The following is a 22,284-nucleotide window of genomic DNA, read 5'->3' on the forward strand; positions in this document are numbered from 1 at the left end:
AGATGGCTTATTAAAAGCAGAGACATCACTTTGTTTTTCCAGTAGTCACGTACAGATGTGAAAGCTGGACCATAAAGAAGGCTGAATACAAGGGATCATAAGAGACTACTATGAACAACTATATACCAATAAAATGGACAACCTGGAAGAAAAGGACAAAGACTTAAAAAAGATATAACCTTCCAAGACTGAACTAGGAAGAAATGTAATAGAAAATATGAACAGACCAAACACAAGTAATTAAATTGAAACTGTTATTAAAAAACTCCCAATAAACAAAAGTCTAGGACCAAATGGCTTTATAGGCAAATTCTATCAAACATTTACAGAAGAGTTAACACCTATCCTTCTGAAACTATTCTGAAATATTGCAGAGGAAAGTATCCTCCCAAACTCATTCTATGAGGTCACCATCACTCTGATGGGCTTCCCTGATAGCTTAGTTGGTAAAGAATCCATCTAAAGTGCAGGAGACCCCAGTTCAGCTCCTGGGCTGGAAAGATCCACTGGAGAAGGGATAAGGCTGCCCACACCAGTACTCTTGGGCTTCCCTTGTGGCTCAGCTGCTAAATAATCCACCTGTAATGTGGGAGACCTGGGTTTGATGCCTGGGTTGGGAAGATCCCCTGGAGAAGGGAAAGGCTACCCACTCCACTATTCTGGCCTGGAGAATTCCATGAACTGTATAGTCCATGGGGTTGCAAAGAGTTGGACAGCGACCTTCACTTTCACTCACTCTGATACCAAAACAAGACAAAGATACTACACACACACACACACACACAAAATTATAGGCCATTATCATTCATGCACAGACTCAAAAATCCTCAACAGAATACTAGTAAACCAAATTCAACAACACATTAAAAGGATCATACACTGTGACCAAGTGGATTTCAAGGATGTAAGGAATTATAAATATTCCCAAATTAGTGTGACACTAACAAGCTGAAGAATAAAAACCAGAGGATCATGTAATAGGTGCACAAAAAGCTTTCAACAAATTATACATCTATTTCTGATAAAAACTTTCCAGAAAGTGGACATAGAGGGCAAATACCTCAACATAATAAAGGACATATATGTCAAACCTACAGGTAACATTATATTCAATGGTGAAATGCTAAAAGCATTTCCTCCAAGATCAGGAACAAGACAAGAAGTTCAGTCTCGCCACTTTTATTAAACATAGTTTTGGAAGTCCTAGCCACGACAATCAGAGAAAAAAAAGAAATAAAAGGAATCCAGACTGGAAAATATGTGATGTGTCACTGTTTGCAGATGACACGGTATTACACATAGAAAATCACAAACAGGCTATGAGAAAAGTACTAGAGATCATCAATGAATTCAATAAGGCTGCAGGATAAAGAATTAATACACAACAATTTCTTTCATTCTGAAAGATCAGAAAGGGAAATAAACAAACAGTTCCCTCTACCATTGCATCAAAAAGAGTAAAAAATACTTAGCAATAAATCAAATTAAGGATAGAAAAGATATGCACTCTGACTATCCTACGGAAGTCAATCTACATATTCAATGCAATCCCTATCAACTTATGAATGGCATTTTTCACAGAACTAGAACACAAAACTTTATAATTTGTAAGGAAACTCAAAGGACCCTGAATAGCCAAAAGCAATCATGGAAAGAGAAACAGAAGTGGACCAATCACATTCCGTGACTTCAGTCAGTTCAGTCCAGTCGCGTCCAACTCTTTGCGACCCCATGAACCGCAGCACGCCAGGCCTCCCTGTCCATCACCAACTCCAGGAGTTTACTCCAACTCATACCCATCAAGTTGGTGATGCCATTCAGCCATCTCATCCTCTGTCGTCCCCTTCTCCTCCTGTCCCCAATCCCTCCCAGCATCAGGGTCTTTGCAGGCTGTACTACAAATCGGTAGAAATCAAAACTTGTTACTGGCACAAAAACAGAAATATAGATCAAAGAAAGAGGGTAGGAAGCCAAGAAATATACCACTGCACTTATGGCCAATTAATCTATGACAAAGGAGCCAAGAATACACAATGCAGAAAAGACAGTCTCTTCAATAAGTGGTGCTGGGAAAGATGGACAGCTACAAGTAAAAGAATGATATTAGAATACCATAAACAAAAATAAACTCAAATGGTTTAAAGATCTAGATTTAAGACTGGATACAATCAAACTCCTAGAGGAAAACACAGGCAGAACACTCTGACATAAATTGCAACACACTGTTTTTTGTTATTGGATCCCTCTCCTATAGTAATGTAATGAAAACAAACAAACGGGACCTAATTAAACTAAAAGCTTTTGCACAGCAAAGAAAAAAAAACAAAACAAAACAAAAAAACAATGCACAGAATGGGAGAAAATATTTGCAAACAAAGTGACCAACACGGGCTTAATCTCCAAAATATACCAACAGCTCACACAGTTCAATATAAAAAAACAAACAATGCAATAAAAAAATGGGCAGAAGATCTAAGCAGACATTTCTCCAAAGAAGACATACAGATGGCCAAAAAGCACACGAAGGATACCCAACATTGCTAATTATTAGAAAAATGTAAATCAAAGCTAGTGAGGTCTCCTCACATGGTCAAAATGGCCATTATAAAGAAGCCTACAAACAATAAATACTGGAGAGGATGTGGAGAAAACAGAACCTTCCTACACTATTGGTGGGAATGTAAACTGGAACAGGCACTATGGAGAATAGTGAGGAGTTTCCTTAAAAAACTAAAAATAGAACCATCATACGTTCCAGTAATCCCATTCCTGAGCATATATCTGGAGAAAACCATATACATCCCAATGTTCATCACTGCACTATTTATAATAGCCAAGACAGGAAAACAACCTAAATGTCCATTGACAAAGAAATGAATAAAGAAGGCGAGTACAAATGCACAATGGAATATTACTCAGCCCTAAAAAGAATGAAATAATACCATTTGCAGCAACTTGGATGGACTTAAACAGATTGTCATACTAAATGAAGCTAGAGAAAGTCAAACACTATATGATATCACTCGTATGTGGAATCTAAAAAAATGATACAAAGGAACTTACAAACCAGAAGCAGATTCACAGACTTTGAGAACAAACTTATGGCTACCAAAGGGGAAAGATTGGGGCAAGGGATAATTTAGGAGCTTAGGATTAAAATAAACATAAAATAATCAACAAGGACCTACTGTTTAGTACAAGGAACTCTACCCAATATCCTATAATAACCTACATAACAAAGTATCTGCAAAAGAATGGAAATATGTACATGTATAACTGAATCACTTTGCTATACACCTGAAATTAACACAACATTGTAAACCAACTACACCCCAATATAAAATAAAAATGAAAAAGAAAGTACACAGCATAGTTCCTTTCCTGTGAATAGCTAACAACAAGAATTCACTGATATTCACTAAATTCTTGTTTTGGATGACCTTTTTCATCCTCATATTTGATGTGGATGTTATTAATATCCTAATTTTATACATGAGATAAGGCATACAGCAGTTATAAATGAAAGAGAAAAGGACATAGATTTTAAAAACGAAATAGCAACTTCTAACATATGTAAATAACTGAGCAATGCTGACAAAAAAAAAAAAAAAAAAAAGCCATTTTCACAAAGAAAAGTCAGGAGAGGCTTCAAGGAATTGAGTCAAGCCTGAAAGGACATAATCAAATGGCAAAGAATACAGAGCAGGCTCCATAAGAGACAAAAGCATGGGAAACATCCCCAAAGAATCAGGAATTTGCATGTTCAGGGAATAATGAGCAGACTTTCTGTACTAAGCAAAGGATTTACTTAGTAAAGTGGATGGAAAAGAAATTTGAAAAGATTTATTATCTTCCTAATAGAGTATCTAAATTCATGATTTTGCAATCTATACTTTAATCCCTGAATATCTTGTTAAAGAAATGTACTTAAATAATATGTCTGGGACTGGTTTCTAAATAACCCAGTGTGTGTGTAGTGGGAGGTATGGAGTTGATGATGAAATGTTGAGTATATGTGACTTCACTATACTTTTTTTTCTACCTTACATGTTTAAATTTTTTATCATAAAAGATTTTTAAGAAGCACTTAAAAACATACCATTATTAAAGAAGTGGGGTGTGTATACATATATTACTGTGGGAAATCATTAACAAATGAAAATCACTTACTAGTATGTACTATATAATACATACTACTTTGTTCCTGGAATTTACAGACCCTAAAATTTAAACAAATAATCTTAGGTGGTAAAGTCTTTTAGATGTGCTTAGACTCTGGTCAGGAGTGTTTCAAACTCACAGAGGTTAGTCTACCACTGCCTAGCCTACCTAAGCACTCCTCTTAATGCTTAGCATCTGTTGTCAGCTGACACAAAATTTTAGTCTCAGAGTTAAAGGAAACAGATGTTACTGTTCTGTAGATAAGTAATTGAGGTTTTCAATAGGAAAGTGTTATTGAAGGGAAGGGAGGATGCTAAGAAGAAAGCAAGCATATTTAATCACAAAATAGAGGGAAAGATGATTAAAAAAGGTGGAAAGGGAAGTATAATTCACTTACTGTGTTCTCTTTTTTTCAGATCCTTTAAATCATGTGTTTTTCAAGGTACACTATGTTTTTGTACATGCTATACGTTTTTTTCAACCTTCTGGTCTCAAGAATCACCTCCTCTGTGAAGTCCTCCCTGTGTCCACCCCACTCTCCACACCAAACAGAGGCTGGATCTTTGTACATTTACGTGTTACACACATACCTGTCACCCGCCAGATTGCCCTATAACTGTTTCCTCTATTTTATGGAGGTTCTTATCAATCTCCTGTGCTTATTAAATAGTACACAGCAGTCACTGAAAAAATACTGAATGAACAGGAACGTGAACACAACTGCAAATAATAAACATTTTAACAAATGCAAGAGCACACTTAGATTCCAAATTAACAATGCATGTTATTAAAAAAATATAGGTTAGACTGCTGAATGTCTTAACTATTTAAGAGAAACCTCCACACACAGCTTTGCATTTATATTTACTTATCAATGATATTTTGCAAAATTCAGAATGAAGAAACATATGTTTGTGCTAAGGGCCAGGGCTACAGGGTAAAATAAAGGTCTGAGGTAATTTCTTTTCAGCATCCAAATCTTGTATCACTAACCAGAATTCAGAGAAGTTCTATTGAGCAGTCATCCTTGAGGTGCTTGCATATGGGACAGTGTCTTCTGAGTCCACTTAATTTGTAAGAGATATATCCTCAACAGTTCTGGATGCCTGAGGCAGCAGGCAAACTGGCTGGTAGAAAGTTCTAGACCCTCAAATCTAAGGTTTATCTAATTTTCATCAAGGACACCCTGTGCCAACGCCAGGAGTTATACAATGGCACACTGCTCAGTCTAATAAATTTAGCTCACTATTAAACATTAAATCACACACACTGGAATTAAGGAATTACAAAATACAATAGAACTTGCTCCTTCTGGAGGCTTGAGGAAATAATCTGTTTTTCTTGCCTTTTCAAGTTTCTAAAGGCTGCCTGATTCCTTGGCTTAGTGAGCCACTCATCACTCTGACCTTGACAACTTCTTTTGTGATTATGGCCCTCTTGCCTCCCTCTCACAAGGATTCTTATGATTAAACTGCCCTGTCACCCCGTAATTCAAGAAATAATCTTCCCATTCCAAAACTCTTAATCACACATGCAAAGTCCCTTGTGTCAAATAAGATAACATATTCAGTTTTTTTTTTTTAAAGGGGGTTGCAGAGAAGTGCATTCTGTCCACCACACCTACAAACAATTCCTTTTTATAAAGAGGTATCCAGTAACATTCCCTAGACTCAGGGCTGCCTGTAGCAACTTCTGGAACACAACCTCAGATACAATCAGAATGGTAACCTTTGGGGTCCTGGAATATAGGAGTCCCACCCTGTCCATTATTATCAGAGTTGTGCTTGTTCTTCTAAAACTGGCAATGAATATCTCAACTTTTTTTTCCCCCAAAAGGCCCCTTTTTACTATTCCTCCATACTCCAGACCCATCATGCTACTCACAGCTAACTAGAGCTTCTGATGTGCTTCAAATCACTGCACTAAATTATCAAACTAGAAGGAAATAAACTTGATGAATCAGTCACTTTGCATAATTACTCTGAAGTAGATGGCAATTTATTGGGCAATGAAATAATAAAAATAACCCAGACTTTCATTTGGTCACATTAGATTGAACTGTTTCTCAATAAAGGATAGAGACTGGTCAATGCAAAGGTTAGCATCCAAAATGAAATTACCTCTAATGTTGACATGTCTCTTTAAAATTCTCTATTCTCAAGTTGATTTGAAAAGTTAGGAGTATTTATTTCATGTTCAATTTCTATCATTTTATCCATAAAGATATAATTTGTTATTTTCGGAGTCATTCCTGAATGTTAAAACTATACTAAGTATGGATATAAGGGCAAGACTTCAACGTTAAGTGTTTTGTTTTTAGATACATAAATAAAAATACTTCTATGCTAAGAAAAACCCAAAAAACCCAAAACATTAGGAACAGAAGTAAAAAAAAGAGGAAACGATGCAGGCATTAGAATAGTACAAAGAAAGAAACAATGAAAAACGCTAAAGAAATACACATATTAATATGCTAAACAGTGCTCTGTCCAAGACTGCTAAATGACTGGTTGCTTGCTAACTGTACTTATTCTGCAGAAAAGACTTTGGCTAAGCCTCCAGTATATTCATTAGCCCTGGATCTCTTGAGTTCCATGGAGCTTATTTATTTTTAGGATTATCAACACAAATTACTTAACCAGTCTATTGATTAAGGGCCTTCTTTATGCATAACACTGTCTGGGAGCTTCAAATGTTGACTGCCTCCTACATGGGGAATACATTTTTATTGACATATTAATTCTTACAGTTTAACTGAGAATCAAACTTAAATTTTTAAAACTCTAAACACTAACTATTTTACTAATTTCAATACCTATTGTTTTCATGCAAAACTAAAGTTCTTGATCCCTCTCTGGGAGTGAAATGAAACCCAGAAATGATATTTCTGACCTAATTGTGATAGAAATTATACAGCACTGGAAAAGTAGGTCAGCATTTTATCATTTACAAATCTAGGTCAGGTCAGCATTTCCCAACTAGTTTCTATTATAAATTCATATGAAACACTATTATCTCTTAAAATGAAAAACATGGAAATAGAGGGATAAATGTAAGACAGTATGTGAATGTGCAAACACATACAACACCCCATTTCCTCAAGATTAAGTCTTATATTAGAAAATATTTCTGATAACATACAGGAATATTAACATTTTCTTTTTCACTTCAACTCTGTTCTCCACTGGCAACATTGGTGGTCATTTGCGCCTGTTTTCACTGGACCTACAGTGTATTTGTTCTGTTTGTGCTGCCTATTTTGAGCTATTTTATAGACATCTCACATCTAAATATGAAGCAACAAAAGTGTCACAGTTATTACCAAGAGGAAGCATGCATGTAACTATGACAAACAGTAGACTTAAGAAAATTGATGTAAATGCTTCACATGTCCCTGATAAATGATAAGAGAAAGTAGTCTGAAGGAAAAGTGCAAATTCTGTTATGAAAAAAAAATTCTGATCATGCAAATAGTTAAGACTAAGAATGACAAAATGGAAAAACTTGCAAATAAATGAAGGCAAGCAGGGTATGAACTCTGGCTACTCACTTTACCTGGAGCTTTAAAAAAATAATCAACACCCAGAAATTTGGACTAAACTCTGTGGCATGGGCAGATATCCATGCAGTACAGTAGATTCCTTCTGCAGGGTCTGGAAACCTTTAACTATGGGCTCTGGCTTTGTTGCTTGTTGACTATATTCAGAAGACACTGTATTTACTCTAAACTTAAATTCCCATTCTATAGAGCTAACATGATTTTTGATCAGTTATCATTTAAAATCACTAAGTCATTTTTAATAGATCTCTTACATAGCCAGCCCTGGTTTTGCTTGTAAGACATCCTCCCAGCACTTTTGCTGTGTAAACTGTTTACAGGTAAAAATCCTTTAGGTTAGTACACTGATGCACTTGAAACTAAGGTGGAGTTATTATCTTGAAAACAAGGTGATTTGTTCTGATGGCTTAATGAACACTTTACTGTTACTCTTTTGCACTGAACTTTGCCTATTTCTGGGAAGAGGTGAATCTGTCCAAGGAAAAAAATATTCCATAGTTCATGGGAAAAATAGTTGTCTGTAATATTGATGTAATGTCACTTTCTAATCATGATCATGGTTTAAAGGATTATCTTGGTTAAATATATATTGGTTTGATGTGTAAATGCTAATATCATTAGCACAAATTACATGATTTTATACATAGTTTCCAGAGGTAGGTTAAGAGTGGCTTGTGAAGCAACTGGAAGCAAATGGTGGCACAGAGACTATCCAGGGAAGACTTGGTGATAAGGGTCTCTCATAAAGAGAGCGAGGGAGAGAGACTGTGTAACAGCTATTGTTAGAGATTCACTATACGGAAAAATATTTTTCCAGAATTATGAATTAATTAACAGCCTAGAATTCTATTTTTCATACTTATGAACTATATAATGAAGGACTGCAATGCATTTTGCATGGCTTTCATTTCTTTAAAATTGCTGCTTTCTAAAATTCTCTCGTTCTCATATTTTGTTGGGGAACCCAACTACTGATCAGCAGTTTCACCCAAGAAATAGCAATAGTTGGACATTTCTGAATTTTTCCATATTGCTTTTTTGTTATATTTATACTTGGTTTTGAAGGATTGCTTATGCTTATGTCACTGCAAGCAATCAGTACCCAGTCATTGTGTAACATATAATGATACTTATTGTACAATAAAGCCTGAGTTTTTGCCAACTGTAAACCTAGAGTTAGGTGTCTCCCTCCTAATCCGCTCATCTGTACCATGGCCTTTTCTCTTCACACTCCGCAGATTCATAAGGTTATTTGCCTTTAGTGACTTCACTTTCTTACAGTATGAAATGATGAAGGTTGATAAAAGGAGAGATTACATTTAAAAAATAAAGAACAGGAAAACAAAGCTAAAAGAAACAGCAGCTCTAATTTATTGCTCTGTGAGAGTCTCAGGTCTCCTTAAGTGTTTTCCTGTTTTGGCTCTTCACATCCAGCCTAAGCTAAAGTGAAGAGGTATGGTAGATGTTGTTAACACATATGCACAGCTCCCAGACTCCAGTAGGGTGAAGACCAAAAGGAAGCAAAACTAGCAGAAGATAAAACAAGAGAGCTGGGCTCGGTCCCTGGTTTGGGAAGATCCCCTGCAGAAGGGAGCAGCAACCTACTCCAGTATTCTTGCCTGGAGAATCCCATGAACAGAGGAGAGCCTGGCGGGCTACAGTCCATGGGGTCACAAAGAGTCAGACACGACTGAGCGACTTTCACTCACTCACTCACTGTGGGCACAGAATTTGCCAAAGCTCCCTGGGAGTTTTTACTTGCAGTTAGAGTTACAAGCCACTATGCTACAGAAGACCAGCATCCACTTCAGATACCTACCTATTAGCCTAACGCAGAGGTTTTCAAAGTGTAGCTCGTGGAAATTTCTCATGTATTCATGCAGTCAAAACTATTATTATAATACTAAGAAGATAACCTGCCTTTCTACTGTGATGTCATCTGTATTGAAGGTGCAGAAGTAATAGTAGCTACAGAATTATGATCTTGCAAACAATCCACACTGAGGCATACAAATGTTGCTTTTCCTCTAGAATTCCCTGTGGGATTAATGGTGTTGTATAACAAAAAGGGCCTAAGATTTGGTGACAAGTGGAGCTGTTAAGTTTAAATCTGACCTTCACTAGTTATAAGCAATGTGGTCTTGGGGAAGACACTTAACAATTCTTCACCTTTTTCTTCATATGTAGAGTGGCCAATAATGTAAGATTCTAATAAAACATCATATGCAAAACACATGGCAGAGTTGGTGCTTAAAAAATATTTTCTTCCAATCATCTAAACTGGACTTATACTTCACCACTCCTTACTAAGCACCTCATAATGATTTTCTTACTTTTATCTTTCAACCTACTTAAACTTGTCAAGAGGGCAGTCATTCAATCATGTAAGATCATTGTATTTGTTTCTAGTTTCTCAGATTTTCATCTTCTTTACAGATAGCAAAATTAAGACCTGGAGCTGACTGTGGCTCAGATCATGAGCTCCTTACTGCAAAATTCAGGATTACATTGAAAAAAGCAGGGAAAACCATCAGACCATTCAGGTATGACTTAAATCGAATCCCTTATGATTATACAATGGAGGTGATGAATAGATTCAAGGGGTTAGATCTGGTAGACAGAGTGCCTGAAGCACCATGGACGGAGGTTTGTAACACTGTACAGGAGGTGGTGACCAAAGCCATCCCCAAGAAAAAGAAATCCAAGAAGGCAAAGTGGTTGTCTGAGAAGGCCTTAAAAATAGCTGAGAAAAATAAAGGGAAAGATATACACAAATGAACACAGAGTTCCAGACAATAGCAAGGAGAGATAAGAAAGCCTTTTTAGGTGAACAATGGAAAAAAATAGAAGAAAACAATAGAATGGGAAAGCCTAGAGATCTCTTCAAGAAAATAGGAGATATTAAGGGAACATTTCATGCAAAGATGGGCACAATAAAGGACAGAAAGTACAAGGACCTAACAGAAGCAGAAGAGATCAAGAAGAGGTGGCAAGAATACCCAGAAAAACTATATAAAAAAGATCTTAATGACTCAGATAACCATGAGGGTGTGGTCTCTCACCTAGAGCCAGATATCCTGGAGCTGAAGTCAAGTGGGCCTTAGGAAACATTCATGTGAACAAAGCTAGTGGAAGTGATGGAATTCCACGTGAGCTATTTCAAAATCCTGAAAGATGATGCTGTTAAATGCTGCACTCGATATGTCAGCAAATATGGAAAACTCAGAGGTGGCCAGAGGACTGGAAAAAAGTTTTCATTCCAATCCCAAAGAAGGACAATGGCAAAGAATGTTCAAACTACCAGACAATTGCATTCATTTCACATGCTAGCAAGGTAATACTCAAAATCCTTCAAGACAGGCTTCAGCAGTACATGAACCAAGAATTTCCAGATGTACAAGTTGGATTTAGAAAAGGTAGAGGAACCAGAGATCAAATAGCCAACATCCACTGGCTCAAAGAGAAAGCAAGGGAATTAAAAAAAAAAAATCGAATTCTGTTTTATTGCCTATGCTAAAGCCTTTGTGTGGATCACGACAAACTGGAAAAATCTTCAAAAGATGGGAATACCAGACCACCTTACCTGCCTCCTGAGAAATCTGTATGCAGGTCAAGAAGCAACAGTTAGAACTAAAAATGGAACAAAGGGCTTGTTCAAAATTGGGAAAGGAGTATGACAAGGGTGTATATTGTCACCCTGCTTATTTAACTTATATGCAGAGTACAATGTGAAATGGTGGGCTGGGTGAATAACAAGCTGGAATCACTCAGACTGATCAGTTGGACTGCCAAGAGAAATATCAACAACCTCAGATATGGAGACAATACTAACCTAATGGCAGAAAGGGAAGAGGAACTATAGAGTCTCTTGATAAAGGTGAAAGAAGAGAGTGAAAAAGCTGGCTTAAAACTCAATATTAAAAAACTAAGATCATGGTATTCGGTCCCATCACTTCATGGCAAATAGATAGGAAAACAATGGAAACAGTAAGATTTTATTTTCTTGGGCTCCAAAATCACAGTGGATGATAAAATCAAAAGATGCCTGCTCCTTGGAAGAAAAACTATGAAAAAACTAGAGAGTATATTAAAAGGCAGAGACATCACTTAGCCAATAAAGGTTTGTACAGTCAAAGCTACGGTTTTTCCAGTAGTCATCTACAGATGTGAGAGTTGGATCCTAAGGAAGACAGAGGGCCAAAGAATTGATGCTTTTGAATTGTGGTGTTGGAGAAGACTCTTGAGAGTCCCTTGAACAGCAAGGAGATCAAACCAGTCAGTACTAAAGGAAATGAACCCTGAAGATTCGTTGTAAGGACTGATGCTGAAGCTGAGGGTCTAATACTTTGGCCACCTGATGAGAAAAGCCAACTCATTGGAAAAGACCCAGATGCTGGCAAAGCTTGACGGCAAGAGGAGAAGGGGGTGACAAAGGGTGAGAAGGTTGGATGGCATCAGTGACCCAATGGACATGAATTTGAGCAAACTCTGGGAGATGGTGAAGGACAGCGAAGCCTGGTGTGCTGGAGTCCATGGGGTCACAAAGAGTGAGACATACCTTATCAACTAAACAACAACATGTAAATATATCTTCTCCATTGTTACCAGTTGGTTTTCTAAAGTGCACTCCATTCTTTTCCTTGCTCAAAGTCTTTACTAGGTACACAAACATTATCAAAATATAAAGGCCTTGAAAACACGTCAAGATCTGGCCTCAAGCTTTCTAGTCTCATCTCTTCACTGATTAACTTCAATTTCTTGCACTCCCCAGGCAACTATTTAACTTCATGTTCTTTGTGTCCTTAACTACCTCACCCTTTATCTTTCTAAAGGCTAGAGAATGTTTTCTCAGCTCTAGCTAATGACTCCTTCTCTAATCCTCAGTCACTCCTTAATACACAGGTCAGAGTGTTATCTCCTTGAGGATGCCCTCTAGCAGTTCCCAGTGACAATTATTTTCTCTGTCCCTAAACAATTTCTCAGCTACAAGAGGAAATAAACTATTTAATAAACTATTTCACACCCTTTCTCTGGTATTCAATTTAATTATAAAATATATGCAATAAATAGGTCCTACTTTGCAGGGTTTGTGAATATTAAATGAGAATATCTGTAAGTCACTTAACACATCAACAGAGGAAGAAATGAAGATAAACTTCCTCAAGTTGATCAAGTAAAGGATGGTAGCTGGGCATGATTCTGACCCTGTTTGGTTTAGTCTAAAGCTCATGTTCTTTCTACCGCACATGTCTCTCTATGTCTTAGCAGATGACACATAAAATTTACTTATTTAATACTCTCCCCCATTGGACTGTAAAGTCCTTGAATACAATGAGCATGTTTTACATGACTTTGTATATCCAGACACTCATTCATTTAAGTGCTAACTCTGACACTATGATGTAGAGATTAAAAGACCTAGTCTCTACTTTTAAGAACTCTGCCTAGAGAAGGGAGAATTATAAGCAATATCTTACTGTTGTTTTCTACACAAAAGGGACAGTGGTGGCATATACATGGACTGGACTACAGATGTCCAAATAGACCTAAAGGGAGAAGAAGAAAACTTAAGGTACAGGGAAGACTTCTTTGGAAGAGATGAAACTAGAGATGACTCTTGAAGAACTTTAAGTTAGGGAGAACTAGGGTTTCTGGAGTTTTTAAAAGTATTAATTCATAAATGATATAATTATTATACTGTTTATGCTCTGATCAGTCTAAATTATTATTGCTGATAAACATTTAATGGCCTTGAAATGCATTTTAAAACATGGATTCATTGGGGGCTTCCCTGGTGGCTCAGTGGTAAAGAATCTGCCTGCTAATGCAGAAGACACAGGTTCTCAATCCCTGATCTGAGAATATCCCACATGCTGCAGAACTATAAAAGTCCATGCCACAACTACTGAACCTGTGCTTTAGAGCCCAGGAGATGCAACTACTGAAGCCTGTGCACCTAGACCTTGTGCCCTGCAATGAGAGAAGTTACTGCAATGAGAAGCTCGCACATCTTAACTAGAGGGTAGCCCTCACTTGCAGCAACAAAAACCCAGCACAGGCAAAAATAAATAAATAAATTATGGGGGGGGGGAGAATGCAATGGAAGGAGGATATTAAAAACTGAATGGTTCTTTCTAAAAAGAAAAATGGATTCATTAAAATACAGTAATTCAGATATAAGTCATAATCACTGCTTGTTGTTCAGTTGCTAAGCCATGTCTCTGAGCTGCAGCAGGCCAGGCTTCCTTGTTCTTCACTATCTCCCAGAGTTTGCTCAGATTCATGTCCATTGAATCAGTGGTGCTATCTAAGCATCTCATTATCACTAGGCTACCTTCCCTGGTGGCTTAGTCGGTAAAGTGTCTGTCTACAATGTGGGAGACCCGGGTTAGATCCCGAGGTCGGGAAGATCCCCTGGAGAAGGAAATGGCAGCCCACTCCAGTACTCTTGCCTGGAAAAGCCCATGGACGGAGAAGCCTGGTGGGCTATGGTCCATGGGGTCGCAAAGAGTCGGACACAACTGAGTGACTCCATCACCACCTTGCAAATATACTAAGTTTAGGTACAAACTCAGAAAGAAACCTCACTGTGTAACTCTTCCAACTACAATGTACTTTTCCTGAAATGCTGACATCTTAAGCTCACAGGAACAGAGCAGGAATGAAAACATTAACTACCTGGCACTTATTTCTATTTTCCACCCACATCTGATTGGCATATTCTATTTGAGAGCATCAAACCACTAAGACATATTTGATTTTCAGTTATGTTCTTTTCATTAACAATAGCATGAAGACTTTTGGCATGCCTGACTTTCTTTACCTGTAAACATCTATTCAGAAGTTTCGAAATGAGACAATGCTTTTAAGTTGATTTTTCAAATGCACCCTGGCACACAGCAAATGCTAATAAATGAGAGCTATTATTGTTACTCTGAATAAACCAGTACAGCCAGATGGTTCAAATACTGTTAATCTTAAATGGTATATGTCTTGCTTCTAAACAGAACATAAGACAAAAAGATGACCAAAAAAAAAGAATCTATCTCTGCTTGTACTATAAGTAAAATAATCCAATTTCAGCCTCAAGGAGGGTATATGCAAGAAGAGTAACAGTCTTGTTACTCTTTTAGGATTGCAAAATGAACCACATTTTCTAAGTTAAATAATGGCTCACTCAGGACACAAGTCTAACCACTTGTGTCCTTTCATGTGATAGCTCGAAAAAGGAGCTGGAGAGGATCTTCAGCCAAGGAAGGAATAACCTTCCAATAAAATGTCATCCCCTCTATACACTGTAAACTTCTCCAGGGAAGAGACTGTGCCTTATGTCCCAGCTATAACCAAAGTAGCTGGCATAACGCAAACAACAATTAATGAGTTTTCGATTAAACGTTTAAGGGTTCTGTGCTGTGTGGGATTCTGCAAGAACTTCTGGGAACACAAGCTCAGCAACTTTTCACTGTAGAAAAGCATTTGCCATGGCTGCTTTTGATACTATAATAAAAGGCATGAATCTTTTCCTCATAAATGCAACATGTGGCACATAGACCTCATAAATTCATGGTGAGGGCCTGGTGTAGAAGCTGTCAGCATTTACCGCGACAAAGGTGAAATGCCTGCAGACATAGCTTGGGAGATCTTTACTATCACTACTGATTATTTCATCTGTCCTCTGTCCATGTTGGTTTTACGTATTCTTCTCAGCTTGGAGAAGTAAACATTTCTCTTGTGAACTTCTGTGGCTTATTTCAAGCTTCTCTAAAAGGCCCAAACTATTAAAGGAATCTGCAATAAGACAAAATAACACAGGAAACCTTAATAATGTATGGAAGGGGAGGAAGGCCCGAGGCCAGATACCACTCCAAGCACAGTAAGCTTCTAGAAAAGCCACCTCCACAGACAATTCCAATCATTAAAACACAGCTTATAAAGCAGCATCTTTAGAGTTGCGAGAATGGAGCTGGAGAGACCCAAAAGGCCAATTAATTCAACAGGTGAAAATTAAGGTGGGGCGTCTGGGGTTTTTTTGACAACAATGAAACGCCTGGCTTAGGTCCGCAATGAGATAACAAACCGCACAAGAGCGCAAACCTGGCAGCTCTAAAGCCTGGAAATGACCACAAAGAGTAAGTAACGACGGGTTAAGCCAAACTAGCGCATTTCTTTGAAACAAGTCATTAAAGTAGCCTCTGTGTGTGAGGAGGGGCTCTGCGGCCCTGAGGTTCTTTCTTGGGTGGTCGGCTCTGGCTGTCCCAGTTTGGACGTGCAGTGGCCACATGGCTCCCGGGCCCATGTCGCCCTCTGAGTCCCGGGAGAGTCAAGTTAGTGACAGGGTTCCCCGGCCGGGGACTGCCACCCAACCCTCCAACCCTAGTACGGGCCCGCAGCCCCTGCACAAAGCTCACTCGCGACCCCAAAGCCCCGGTTCTTACCATAGTGAGGCCGGCGAAGCCCCAGCCACATCACCCTTCCGGGCCCAGGGCGGAAGAGGCGTGCACGGCCGGCTTGCCTTTCTCTCCCCTTCCCGCGGTCTGGTTGGGCCTGTCAGGGTACCTCCTCCTGAGGCGCGGGTCTCGGGCTCTACGATAGGCTCCTCTCTACCGGAAAGGACGGGACTTAAATGACGTCATTCAGCCCCCGCGGAAGTAGGTGACACTTTCATTGGCTGCTTTATGTCCGCCTGTGGGAGCGGGCCTTTCGGAGGAGGCCGGAAGTGGAATTACTGACAGGTAGGGTCCGGAAGTGGCGACTGACTCTTTAATAGTCGGTGGTCCAGTTATTATTATTATTATTGTTTTTCTTTACTTCTCTAGAACTCCTCAGCGCTCAAATTTTTCCCGGCTTGGACTCCCCTCGATGTGTAAGCTTCTGGCCCTTCTGTTTGTAAACTCTCGGGAACACCTGAGTTCTCTGGCGTTACCCGCAGGTCGTGCATCTCCTGGGCTCCCTTTTCAGTTTCTACCTTTGCACCTGTGCGATTCTTTGTGTAAAGCGCCCTTGAAATGCCCTGTAAAGCTGTGGGATTAGGAGGACACTTGAATTCAGAGGGTTGTGTTGAGAAGGTGTTTGATCATTTTTCTAACATTGGCATTCTCTCTTCTAATTCCCAGCGTTTTGTAGATTGTCAGTGGGTTCGATCTGAGGCTGAAAGGTGCCCGTTGGAGTCAGGAAAGAACTTTCTGTGGGAACAAATGGAAAGGAGCTGCCTTTCCTGAGTTCAGTAAATGATTAGATGCTTTAGAAAAATGGTCCACCTGCAAGACATATACCATCTTTTTCTTTTAATCAGTATTATTATTTAGCTTTCTCTAATATTAACAATCCCATTAGATAAGATTCTAGTCCCTCTCCCCAGATTCTTTTTAGAATGTTATCAATTTTTTAATACTTTGACTCAAAGTGGATTGAGAGAAACAGGAAAGGAAGCTCATATAATGCATTGATTTATGTGCTGTTCTTGGCCAAACTATGAGACCCGTCTATATTTAGGGCAACACAGTGATTAGAATATTTGGGTTTCTACTATCTGTATTGTTGGCTACTGCCCACCAAGTTTTTTTCTTTTCTTTTTTTTTAAACCATTACTAACTTTTTGTTTTAATCTACTGAATTGTCAAGAATTGATTAAGTACACAAATTTAGCAAGTACTTAACTGAGCTTTTATTCATACCATCATGAGACTGCTGCAGAGGGATAAAGATGGCCTGTTCCTTCCAGAAATTTAATGGGCATAGGGAAGAGTGGAATAAGAAATATATAAAAATATACTGTATCCTTGTTCTATTAAAAAACAAGCTGTAATGCTTTGTCTTGTGATTGCTTTACAATATATTTTTTAAGTCTTGCCATTCAAATTAAATAATCTTGGCTTGGTTATGGAAATTATGTTGTGCAACTCATCAAGCTTGGTTTTCAAAGTAGTAAATGTGTCTGCAGACATCTTGCTGTCATGTAGATTGTCTTCATTTACATGGACTCTTGAGGATTATATGTAATAGCTGAAGTGCACTGGGAAATTGAAGTTGTTAAAAATCACAGTTGATTTACTGTATTTACGAATTTTAATTAATTTTAGACCATGGGCTTTTACATACTTCAGCTTCAAAATAGGGAAGAACAATGCCAGTTATTTTAAAGTTACCCATAGGAAAAAAAATAAAATAAAGTTACCCATAGAGGAAGCCAAATAGCAATAGATAAGACTGAACATACATTTATATGTAAAGTTTTTCATGTAACACAACAAAGTTAATCTGACACGATCTCTTGGCAAGATCCCTAAGGAGGTGGTAATTGAGATATATGGTCATTAAGCACATAAACTCCCTGCTCTTGGCTTCACTGCCAGTAAACTAATTTAAGCACTGTCTTACATTGCTATTTCAAAAGTCTCTTTTCTGGCAACTCTGGTATGGAATCTTATTTCAGACTATCTTGGATCATTGTTTTACTCACTAAAAGTGAAATCTGATTCTTATAATGTCCTTCTTCAAAAATTATTGTCTTCTGCATCTAGAAGAGTATTTTCAACTTTGATTTCTTAGGTTCAGTAGAATTATATGTAAAAATAGTACATACTTATGTTTTTCTGTGCAAAGAATGCATGGACCTCCCTAGTATTGTCGGGTATTTGACCTGCACTAAGCCCTCAGTGGGCTTCCCTGGTGGCTCAGAGGTTAAAGCGTCTGCCTGCAATGCAGGAGACCTGGGTTCGATCCCTGGGTTGCAAAGATTCCCTGGAGAAGGAAATGGCAACCCACTCCAGTATTCTTGCCTGGAGAATCCCATGGACGGAGGAGCCTGGTGGGCTACAATCCATGGGGTCGCAAAGAGTTGGACAGGACTGAATGACTTCACTTTCACTTTCCAGCACTCAATGGAGAAGGCAATGGCACCCCACTCCAGTACTCTTGCCTGGAAAATCCCATGGACAGAGGAGCCTGGTAGGCTGCAGTCCATGGGGTTGCGAAGAGTCGGACAGGACTGAGCGACTTCACTTCCACTTTCCACTTTCATGAATTGGAGAAGGAAATAGCAACCCACTCCAGTGTTCTTGCCTGGAGAATCCCAGGGATGGAGGAGCCTCATAGGCTACTGTCTATGGGGTCGCACAGTCGGACACAACTGAAGTGACTTAGCAGCAGCAAGCACTCAATGGGCTTCCCTGGTAGCTCAACTGGTAAAGAATCTGCCTGCATTGTAGGGGACCTTGGTTTGATTCCTGGGTCAGGAAGATTCCCTGGAGAAGGGATAGGCCACCCTATCCAGTATTAGGCTTCCCTGGTGGCTGAGCTGGTAAAGAATCTGCCTGCAATGTGGGAGACCTGGGTTTGATCCCTGAGTTGGGAAGATCCCGTGGAGATGGGAACAGCTCCCACTACTCCAGTATTCTGGCCTGGAGAATTCCATGGACTGTATAGTCCATGGGGTGGCAGAGAGCTGGACAAGACTGAGCAACTTTCACTTTCTAGCACTCTATAAGGCTTGCATGTTGTGTGCCTGGCTTTCTTTGTTCACTAAAATAAAAACCTTTTAAAGGGAGGGATAATGAAGGAGGGCCAGTTGACTTGAATGTTAGGCACTCAGTGAACAGTTTTTTAAATTAAAAGTTTAAAAAATTGAATTGGTACTGCTTTTAGTACCAATTGATAGTGCTTTTAGTACCAGACCACTTTCTCTCTTCTCTTTTTACTTGTCTCTCGTATTGATGGTATTGATCATTTCCTTTTATCTGACTTCTTTTTTCTCGTTCAATGATATTCACATATAGTAAATAAAATAATAGTTTTACTTAATTTGTTGTTTTCTTTGATCTTTAACTAATCTCCATAGTCAGAGGTTGAAGTTCTTTGTTATCTAGTGTTCATCATTGTCCTGTTTTTTCTCCTTTTTAAAAAAATTCTCTTTCCACATGACTCTTAGATTAAGACCCAGAAAACTTTTGATTGACCTGCATGTTATTTTTTTCACCTTAAGAAGTGCTTCTTTTAATCCTTCTCTGATTCCAACGCCATTTATTTGTTCTTCTGAGCAAGAATCCCTTCAAGAGTTTTCTGTGCTCCAAGTTCCAATTTCTCTTTTACTCTTCTTGAGATCCCTTCACCACAGTGCCTATGATTCCCCCAAATGCTCTTGTTAGTGTCAGTCAGTCTGAAACTGAATTTTCATTTCTGTTTATCATGCTATTTCTTTTGTTTTTTTTTTTCATTTATTTTTATTAGTTGGAGGCTAATTACTTTACAATATTGTAGTGGGTTTTGTCATACATTGACATGAATCAGCCATGGTTTTACATGTTTTCCCCATCCCGATCCCCCCTCCCACCTCCCTCTCTACCCGCTCCCTCTGGGTCTTCCCAGTGCACCAGGCCCGAGCACTTGTCTCATGCATCCAGCCTGGGCTGGTGATCTGTTTCACCCTAGATAATATACATGTTTCGATGCTGTTCTCTTGAAACATCCCACCCTCGCCTTCTCCCACAGAGTCCAAAAGTCTGTTCTGTACATCTGTGTCTCTTTTTCTGTTTTGCATATAGGGTTATCATTACCATCTTTCTAAATTCCATATATATGTGTTAGTATACTGTATTGGTCTTTATCTTTCTGACTTACTTCACTCTGTATAGTGGGCTCCAGTTTCATCCATCTCATTAGAACTGATTCAAATGAATTCTTTTTAACAGCTGAGTAATATTCCATGGTGTATATGTACCACAGCTTCCTTATCCATTCGTCTGCTGATGGGCATCTAGCTTGCCTCCATGTCCTGGCTATTATAAACAGTGCTGTGGTGATCATGCTGTTTCTTGCCTCCAAGCCTCTGCTCATGCACCTTCTTCTGAAATGTGTCTTCTTATCTTTTTTCCTTCCACGCCTAGACCTTTGCCACCTTCTAAATTATATATCAGATATAACTCAAGGAAGCTTATTCTGAAATTTCAGACTCGTTAACATGCTACTTTTCAGAGGAGCTCCTATCTTGCCTCTGTACTTTACAAGCTTGTATAATAATCCTCTTTGGGTGTTTCTGTCTCCTCCCCAGAGAGCTGGGAATATGTCTTACTCATCTTTGAGATGTTTAAAACCTGGTACAAAGGATGTAGTCAGTGAATATTTTAATGCATTAATGGCATGACCAAAGTTACTCAGCTAGGAGTTTTGATTTCAGTCTGAGTTTTATGAGGTATAAGTCAGTGCTTTATTTGCAGTAGCTCGTTTTCAAGGAAAAAGGTGACTATCTTCAAGACAGTTGTTCTTATAATAGTAGGAGGTTTTTAGTTAATGCATTTTATCGCTCTGGGCAATATGCTCCTTGTCCTTTGTGAAGCTGCCAGTACTGATAAGAAAGTTAATTGTGACTTTTTCTAAAACACAGGCTGAAATTAGTGAACAGAGGGTTGTTATAGTCAGCAAATTTTTAATATTGATGAAATTGGGCTCTTCATAGAAGAAAAACACCATTGAGATTTTTGTTGCCCAAAAGAGAAAACCATGTTAGAATTCCAAATGGTTGATGAGGCATTCATACTTTTGCTAGATACCGGTATTGCCGATAGCTTTAAATTAAACTTTTGCCTTTGTGCCACTGGGAAATCCCAGGATATTTACAAGATTTTACAAAGATTTTCTCCCAGTGATATGGGAGTTTGCTCTTAAGATTGCGTTAATAATGGTTGGTTTGTTAACATGATTTCTGATACTTGGCACAAAAATTAGGTGCACTAATTTTGCATATAAAACACTGTTTAATTCTAGATAATGAACCAGACTTTCCAACTACCTTTTATGGCAGGCATTCTGGATTTTAACTGCTCTCTGAATATCGTCATCATTTTTACAGTCTGTAAACCAGTCTTTTAGAAATTTGTTTAGCTTTTAGGACTAACGAAAAGGGAAATAATTTAATTCTATAAATTCTGAAAACGCTTCAGCGGCTTTCAACCTTAGCAGTGGGATTGAAAATAATGATTAGGCTTAGAATTAAGAGTCAAAACAAGTATTACTTGGAGTACACTTCTGAATTTGTGCCTTGTTTCTCTGAGCTTTACTAACCCTGCAGCAGTGACGAAAATGTTGAAATAAGCAAGGACTTCAATCTGGTCTTTGTGTGAGAGGATGCTATTAGCTTACTTGTAATTTTGTAAGAACAGTTAATGAGAATTTTATTGAATAAAGAAAAATCTTTGTCAATTGGAACAGAAACAAGTGGCTGCCAAGACATAAGATGCGGCCATTGTTGAAGAGACTCATCAAAGTGTCCTGATAGTATAAATATTGATGTGCTGAGACATGTCAATATTTATCATAGAATCTGGAAGTTGCCAAGTTCCTGTTTAAGAAATATGACCCTAGCATTGGACACAGTATATCAATAAATAAGGAACATGTCCAGATGAACAGCTGCTCAGAGAAAATCTCAGACAAAATAGGATAACATCTGTCTAAACTTTAGGGCACTTCAAATGTTCAATTTAAAAAATTTATTGATTCTTTTTTGGTAATTTGTAGGTGGATGCTTCTATAATATAGTGTATTAATATAGTTCCATATGTGGGTTTGAC

At 38.4% G+C, this 22,284-nt stretch overlaps 2 protein-coding genes across 7 annotated transcripts in view; one reads left to right on the top strand and one right to left on the bottom strand.

Annotated features, from left to right (window-relative positions):
• TMEM167A (transmembrane protein 167A) overlaps positions 1–16,268 on the bottom strand; it is a 41,661-nt gene extending 25,393 nt beyond the window's left edge. Inside the window, exon 1 of the mRNA XM_043913543.1 lies at positions 16,156–16,268. Within this exon, the coding sequence (XP_043769478.1) occupies positions 16,156–16,158 (3 nt within the window). The 5' untranslated portion in view covers positions 16,159–16,268. The remainder of the gene's footprint in view (positions 1–16,155) is intronic.
• A 78-nt stretch (positions 16,269–16,346) lies between these two features.
• XRCC4 (X-ray repair cross complementing 4) overlaps positions 16,347–22,284 on the top strand; it is a 277,860-nt gene continuing 271,922 nt past the window's right edge. For 2 of the 6 annotated variants that reach the window (XM_043913539.1, XM_043913540.1), the window contains exon 1: positions 16,348–16,452. The gene's annotated coding sequence lies outside the window, so the exon portion shown is untranslated. Of the gene's footprint in view, positions 16,453–16,481; positions 16,584–22,284 lie in introns of those variants that run through there. The other 4 variants (XM_043913536.1, XM_043913541.1, XM_043913542.1 and 1 more) reach the window with 3 other exon arrangements.

Source organism: Cervus elaphus, chromosome 9, assembly GCF_910594005.1.
Source record: "Cervus elaphus chromosome 9, mCerEla1.1, whole genome shotgun sequence".
NCBI classification, from domain to species: domain Eukaryota; kingdom Metazoa; phylum Chordata; class Mammalia; order Artiodactyla; family Cervidae; genus Cervus; species Cervus elaphus.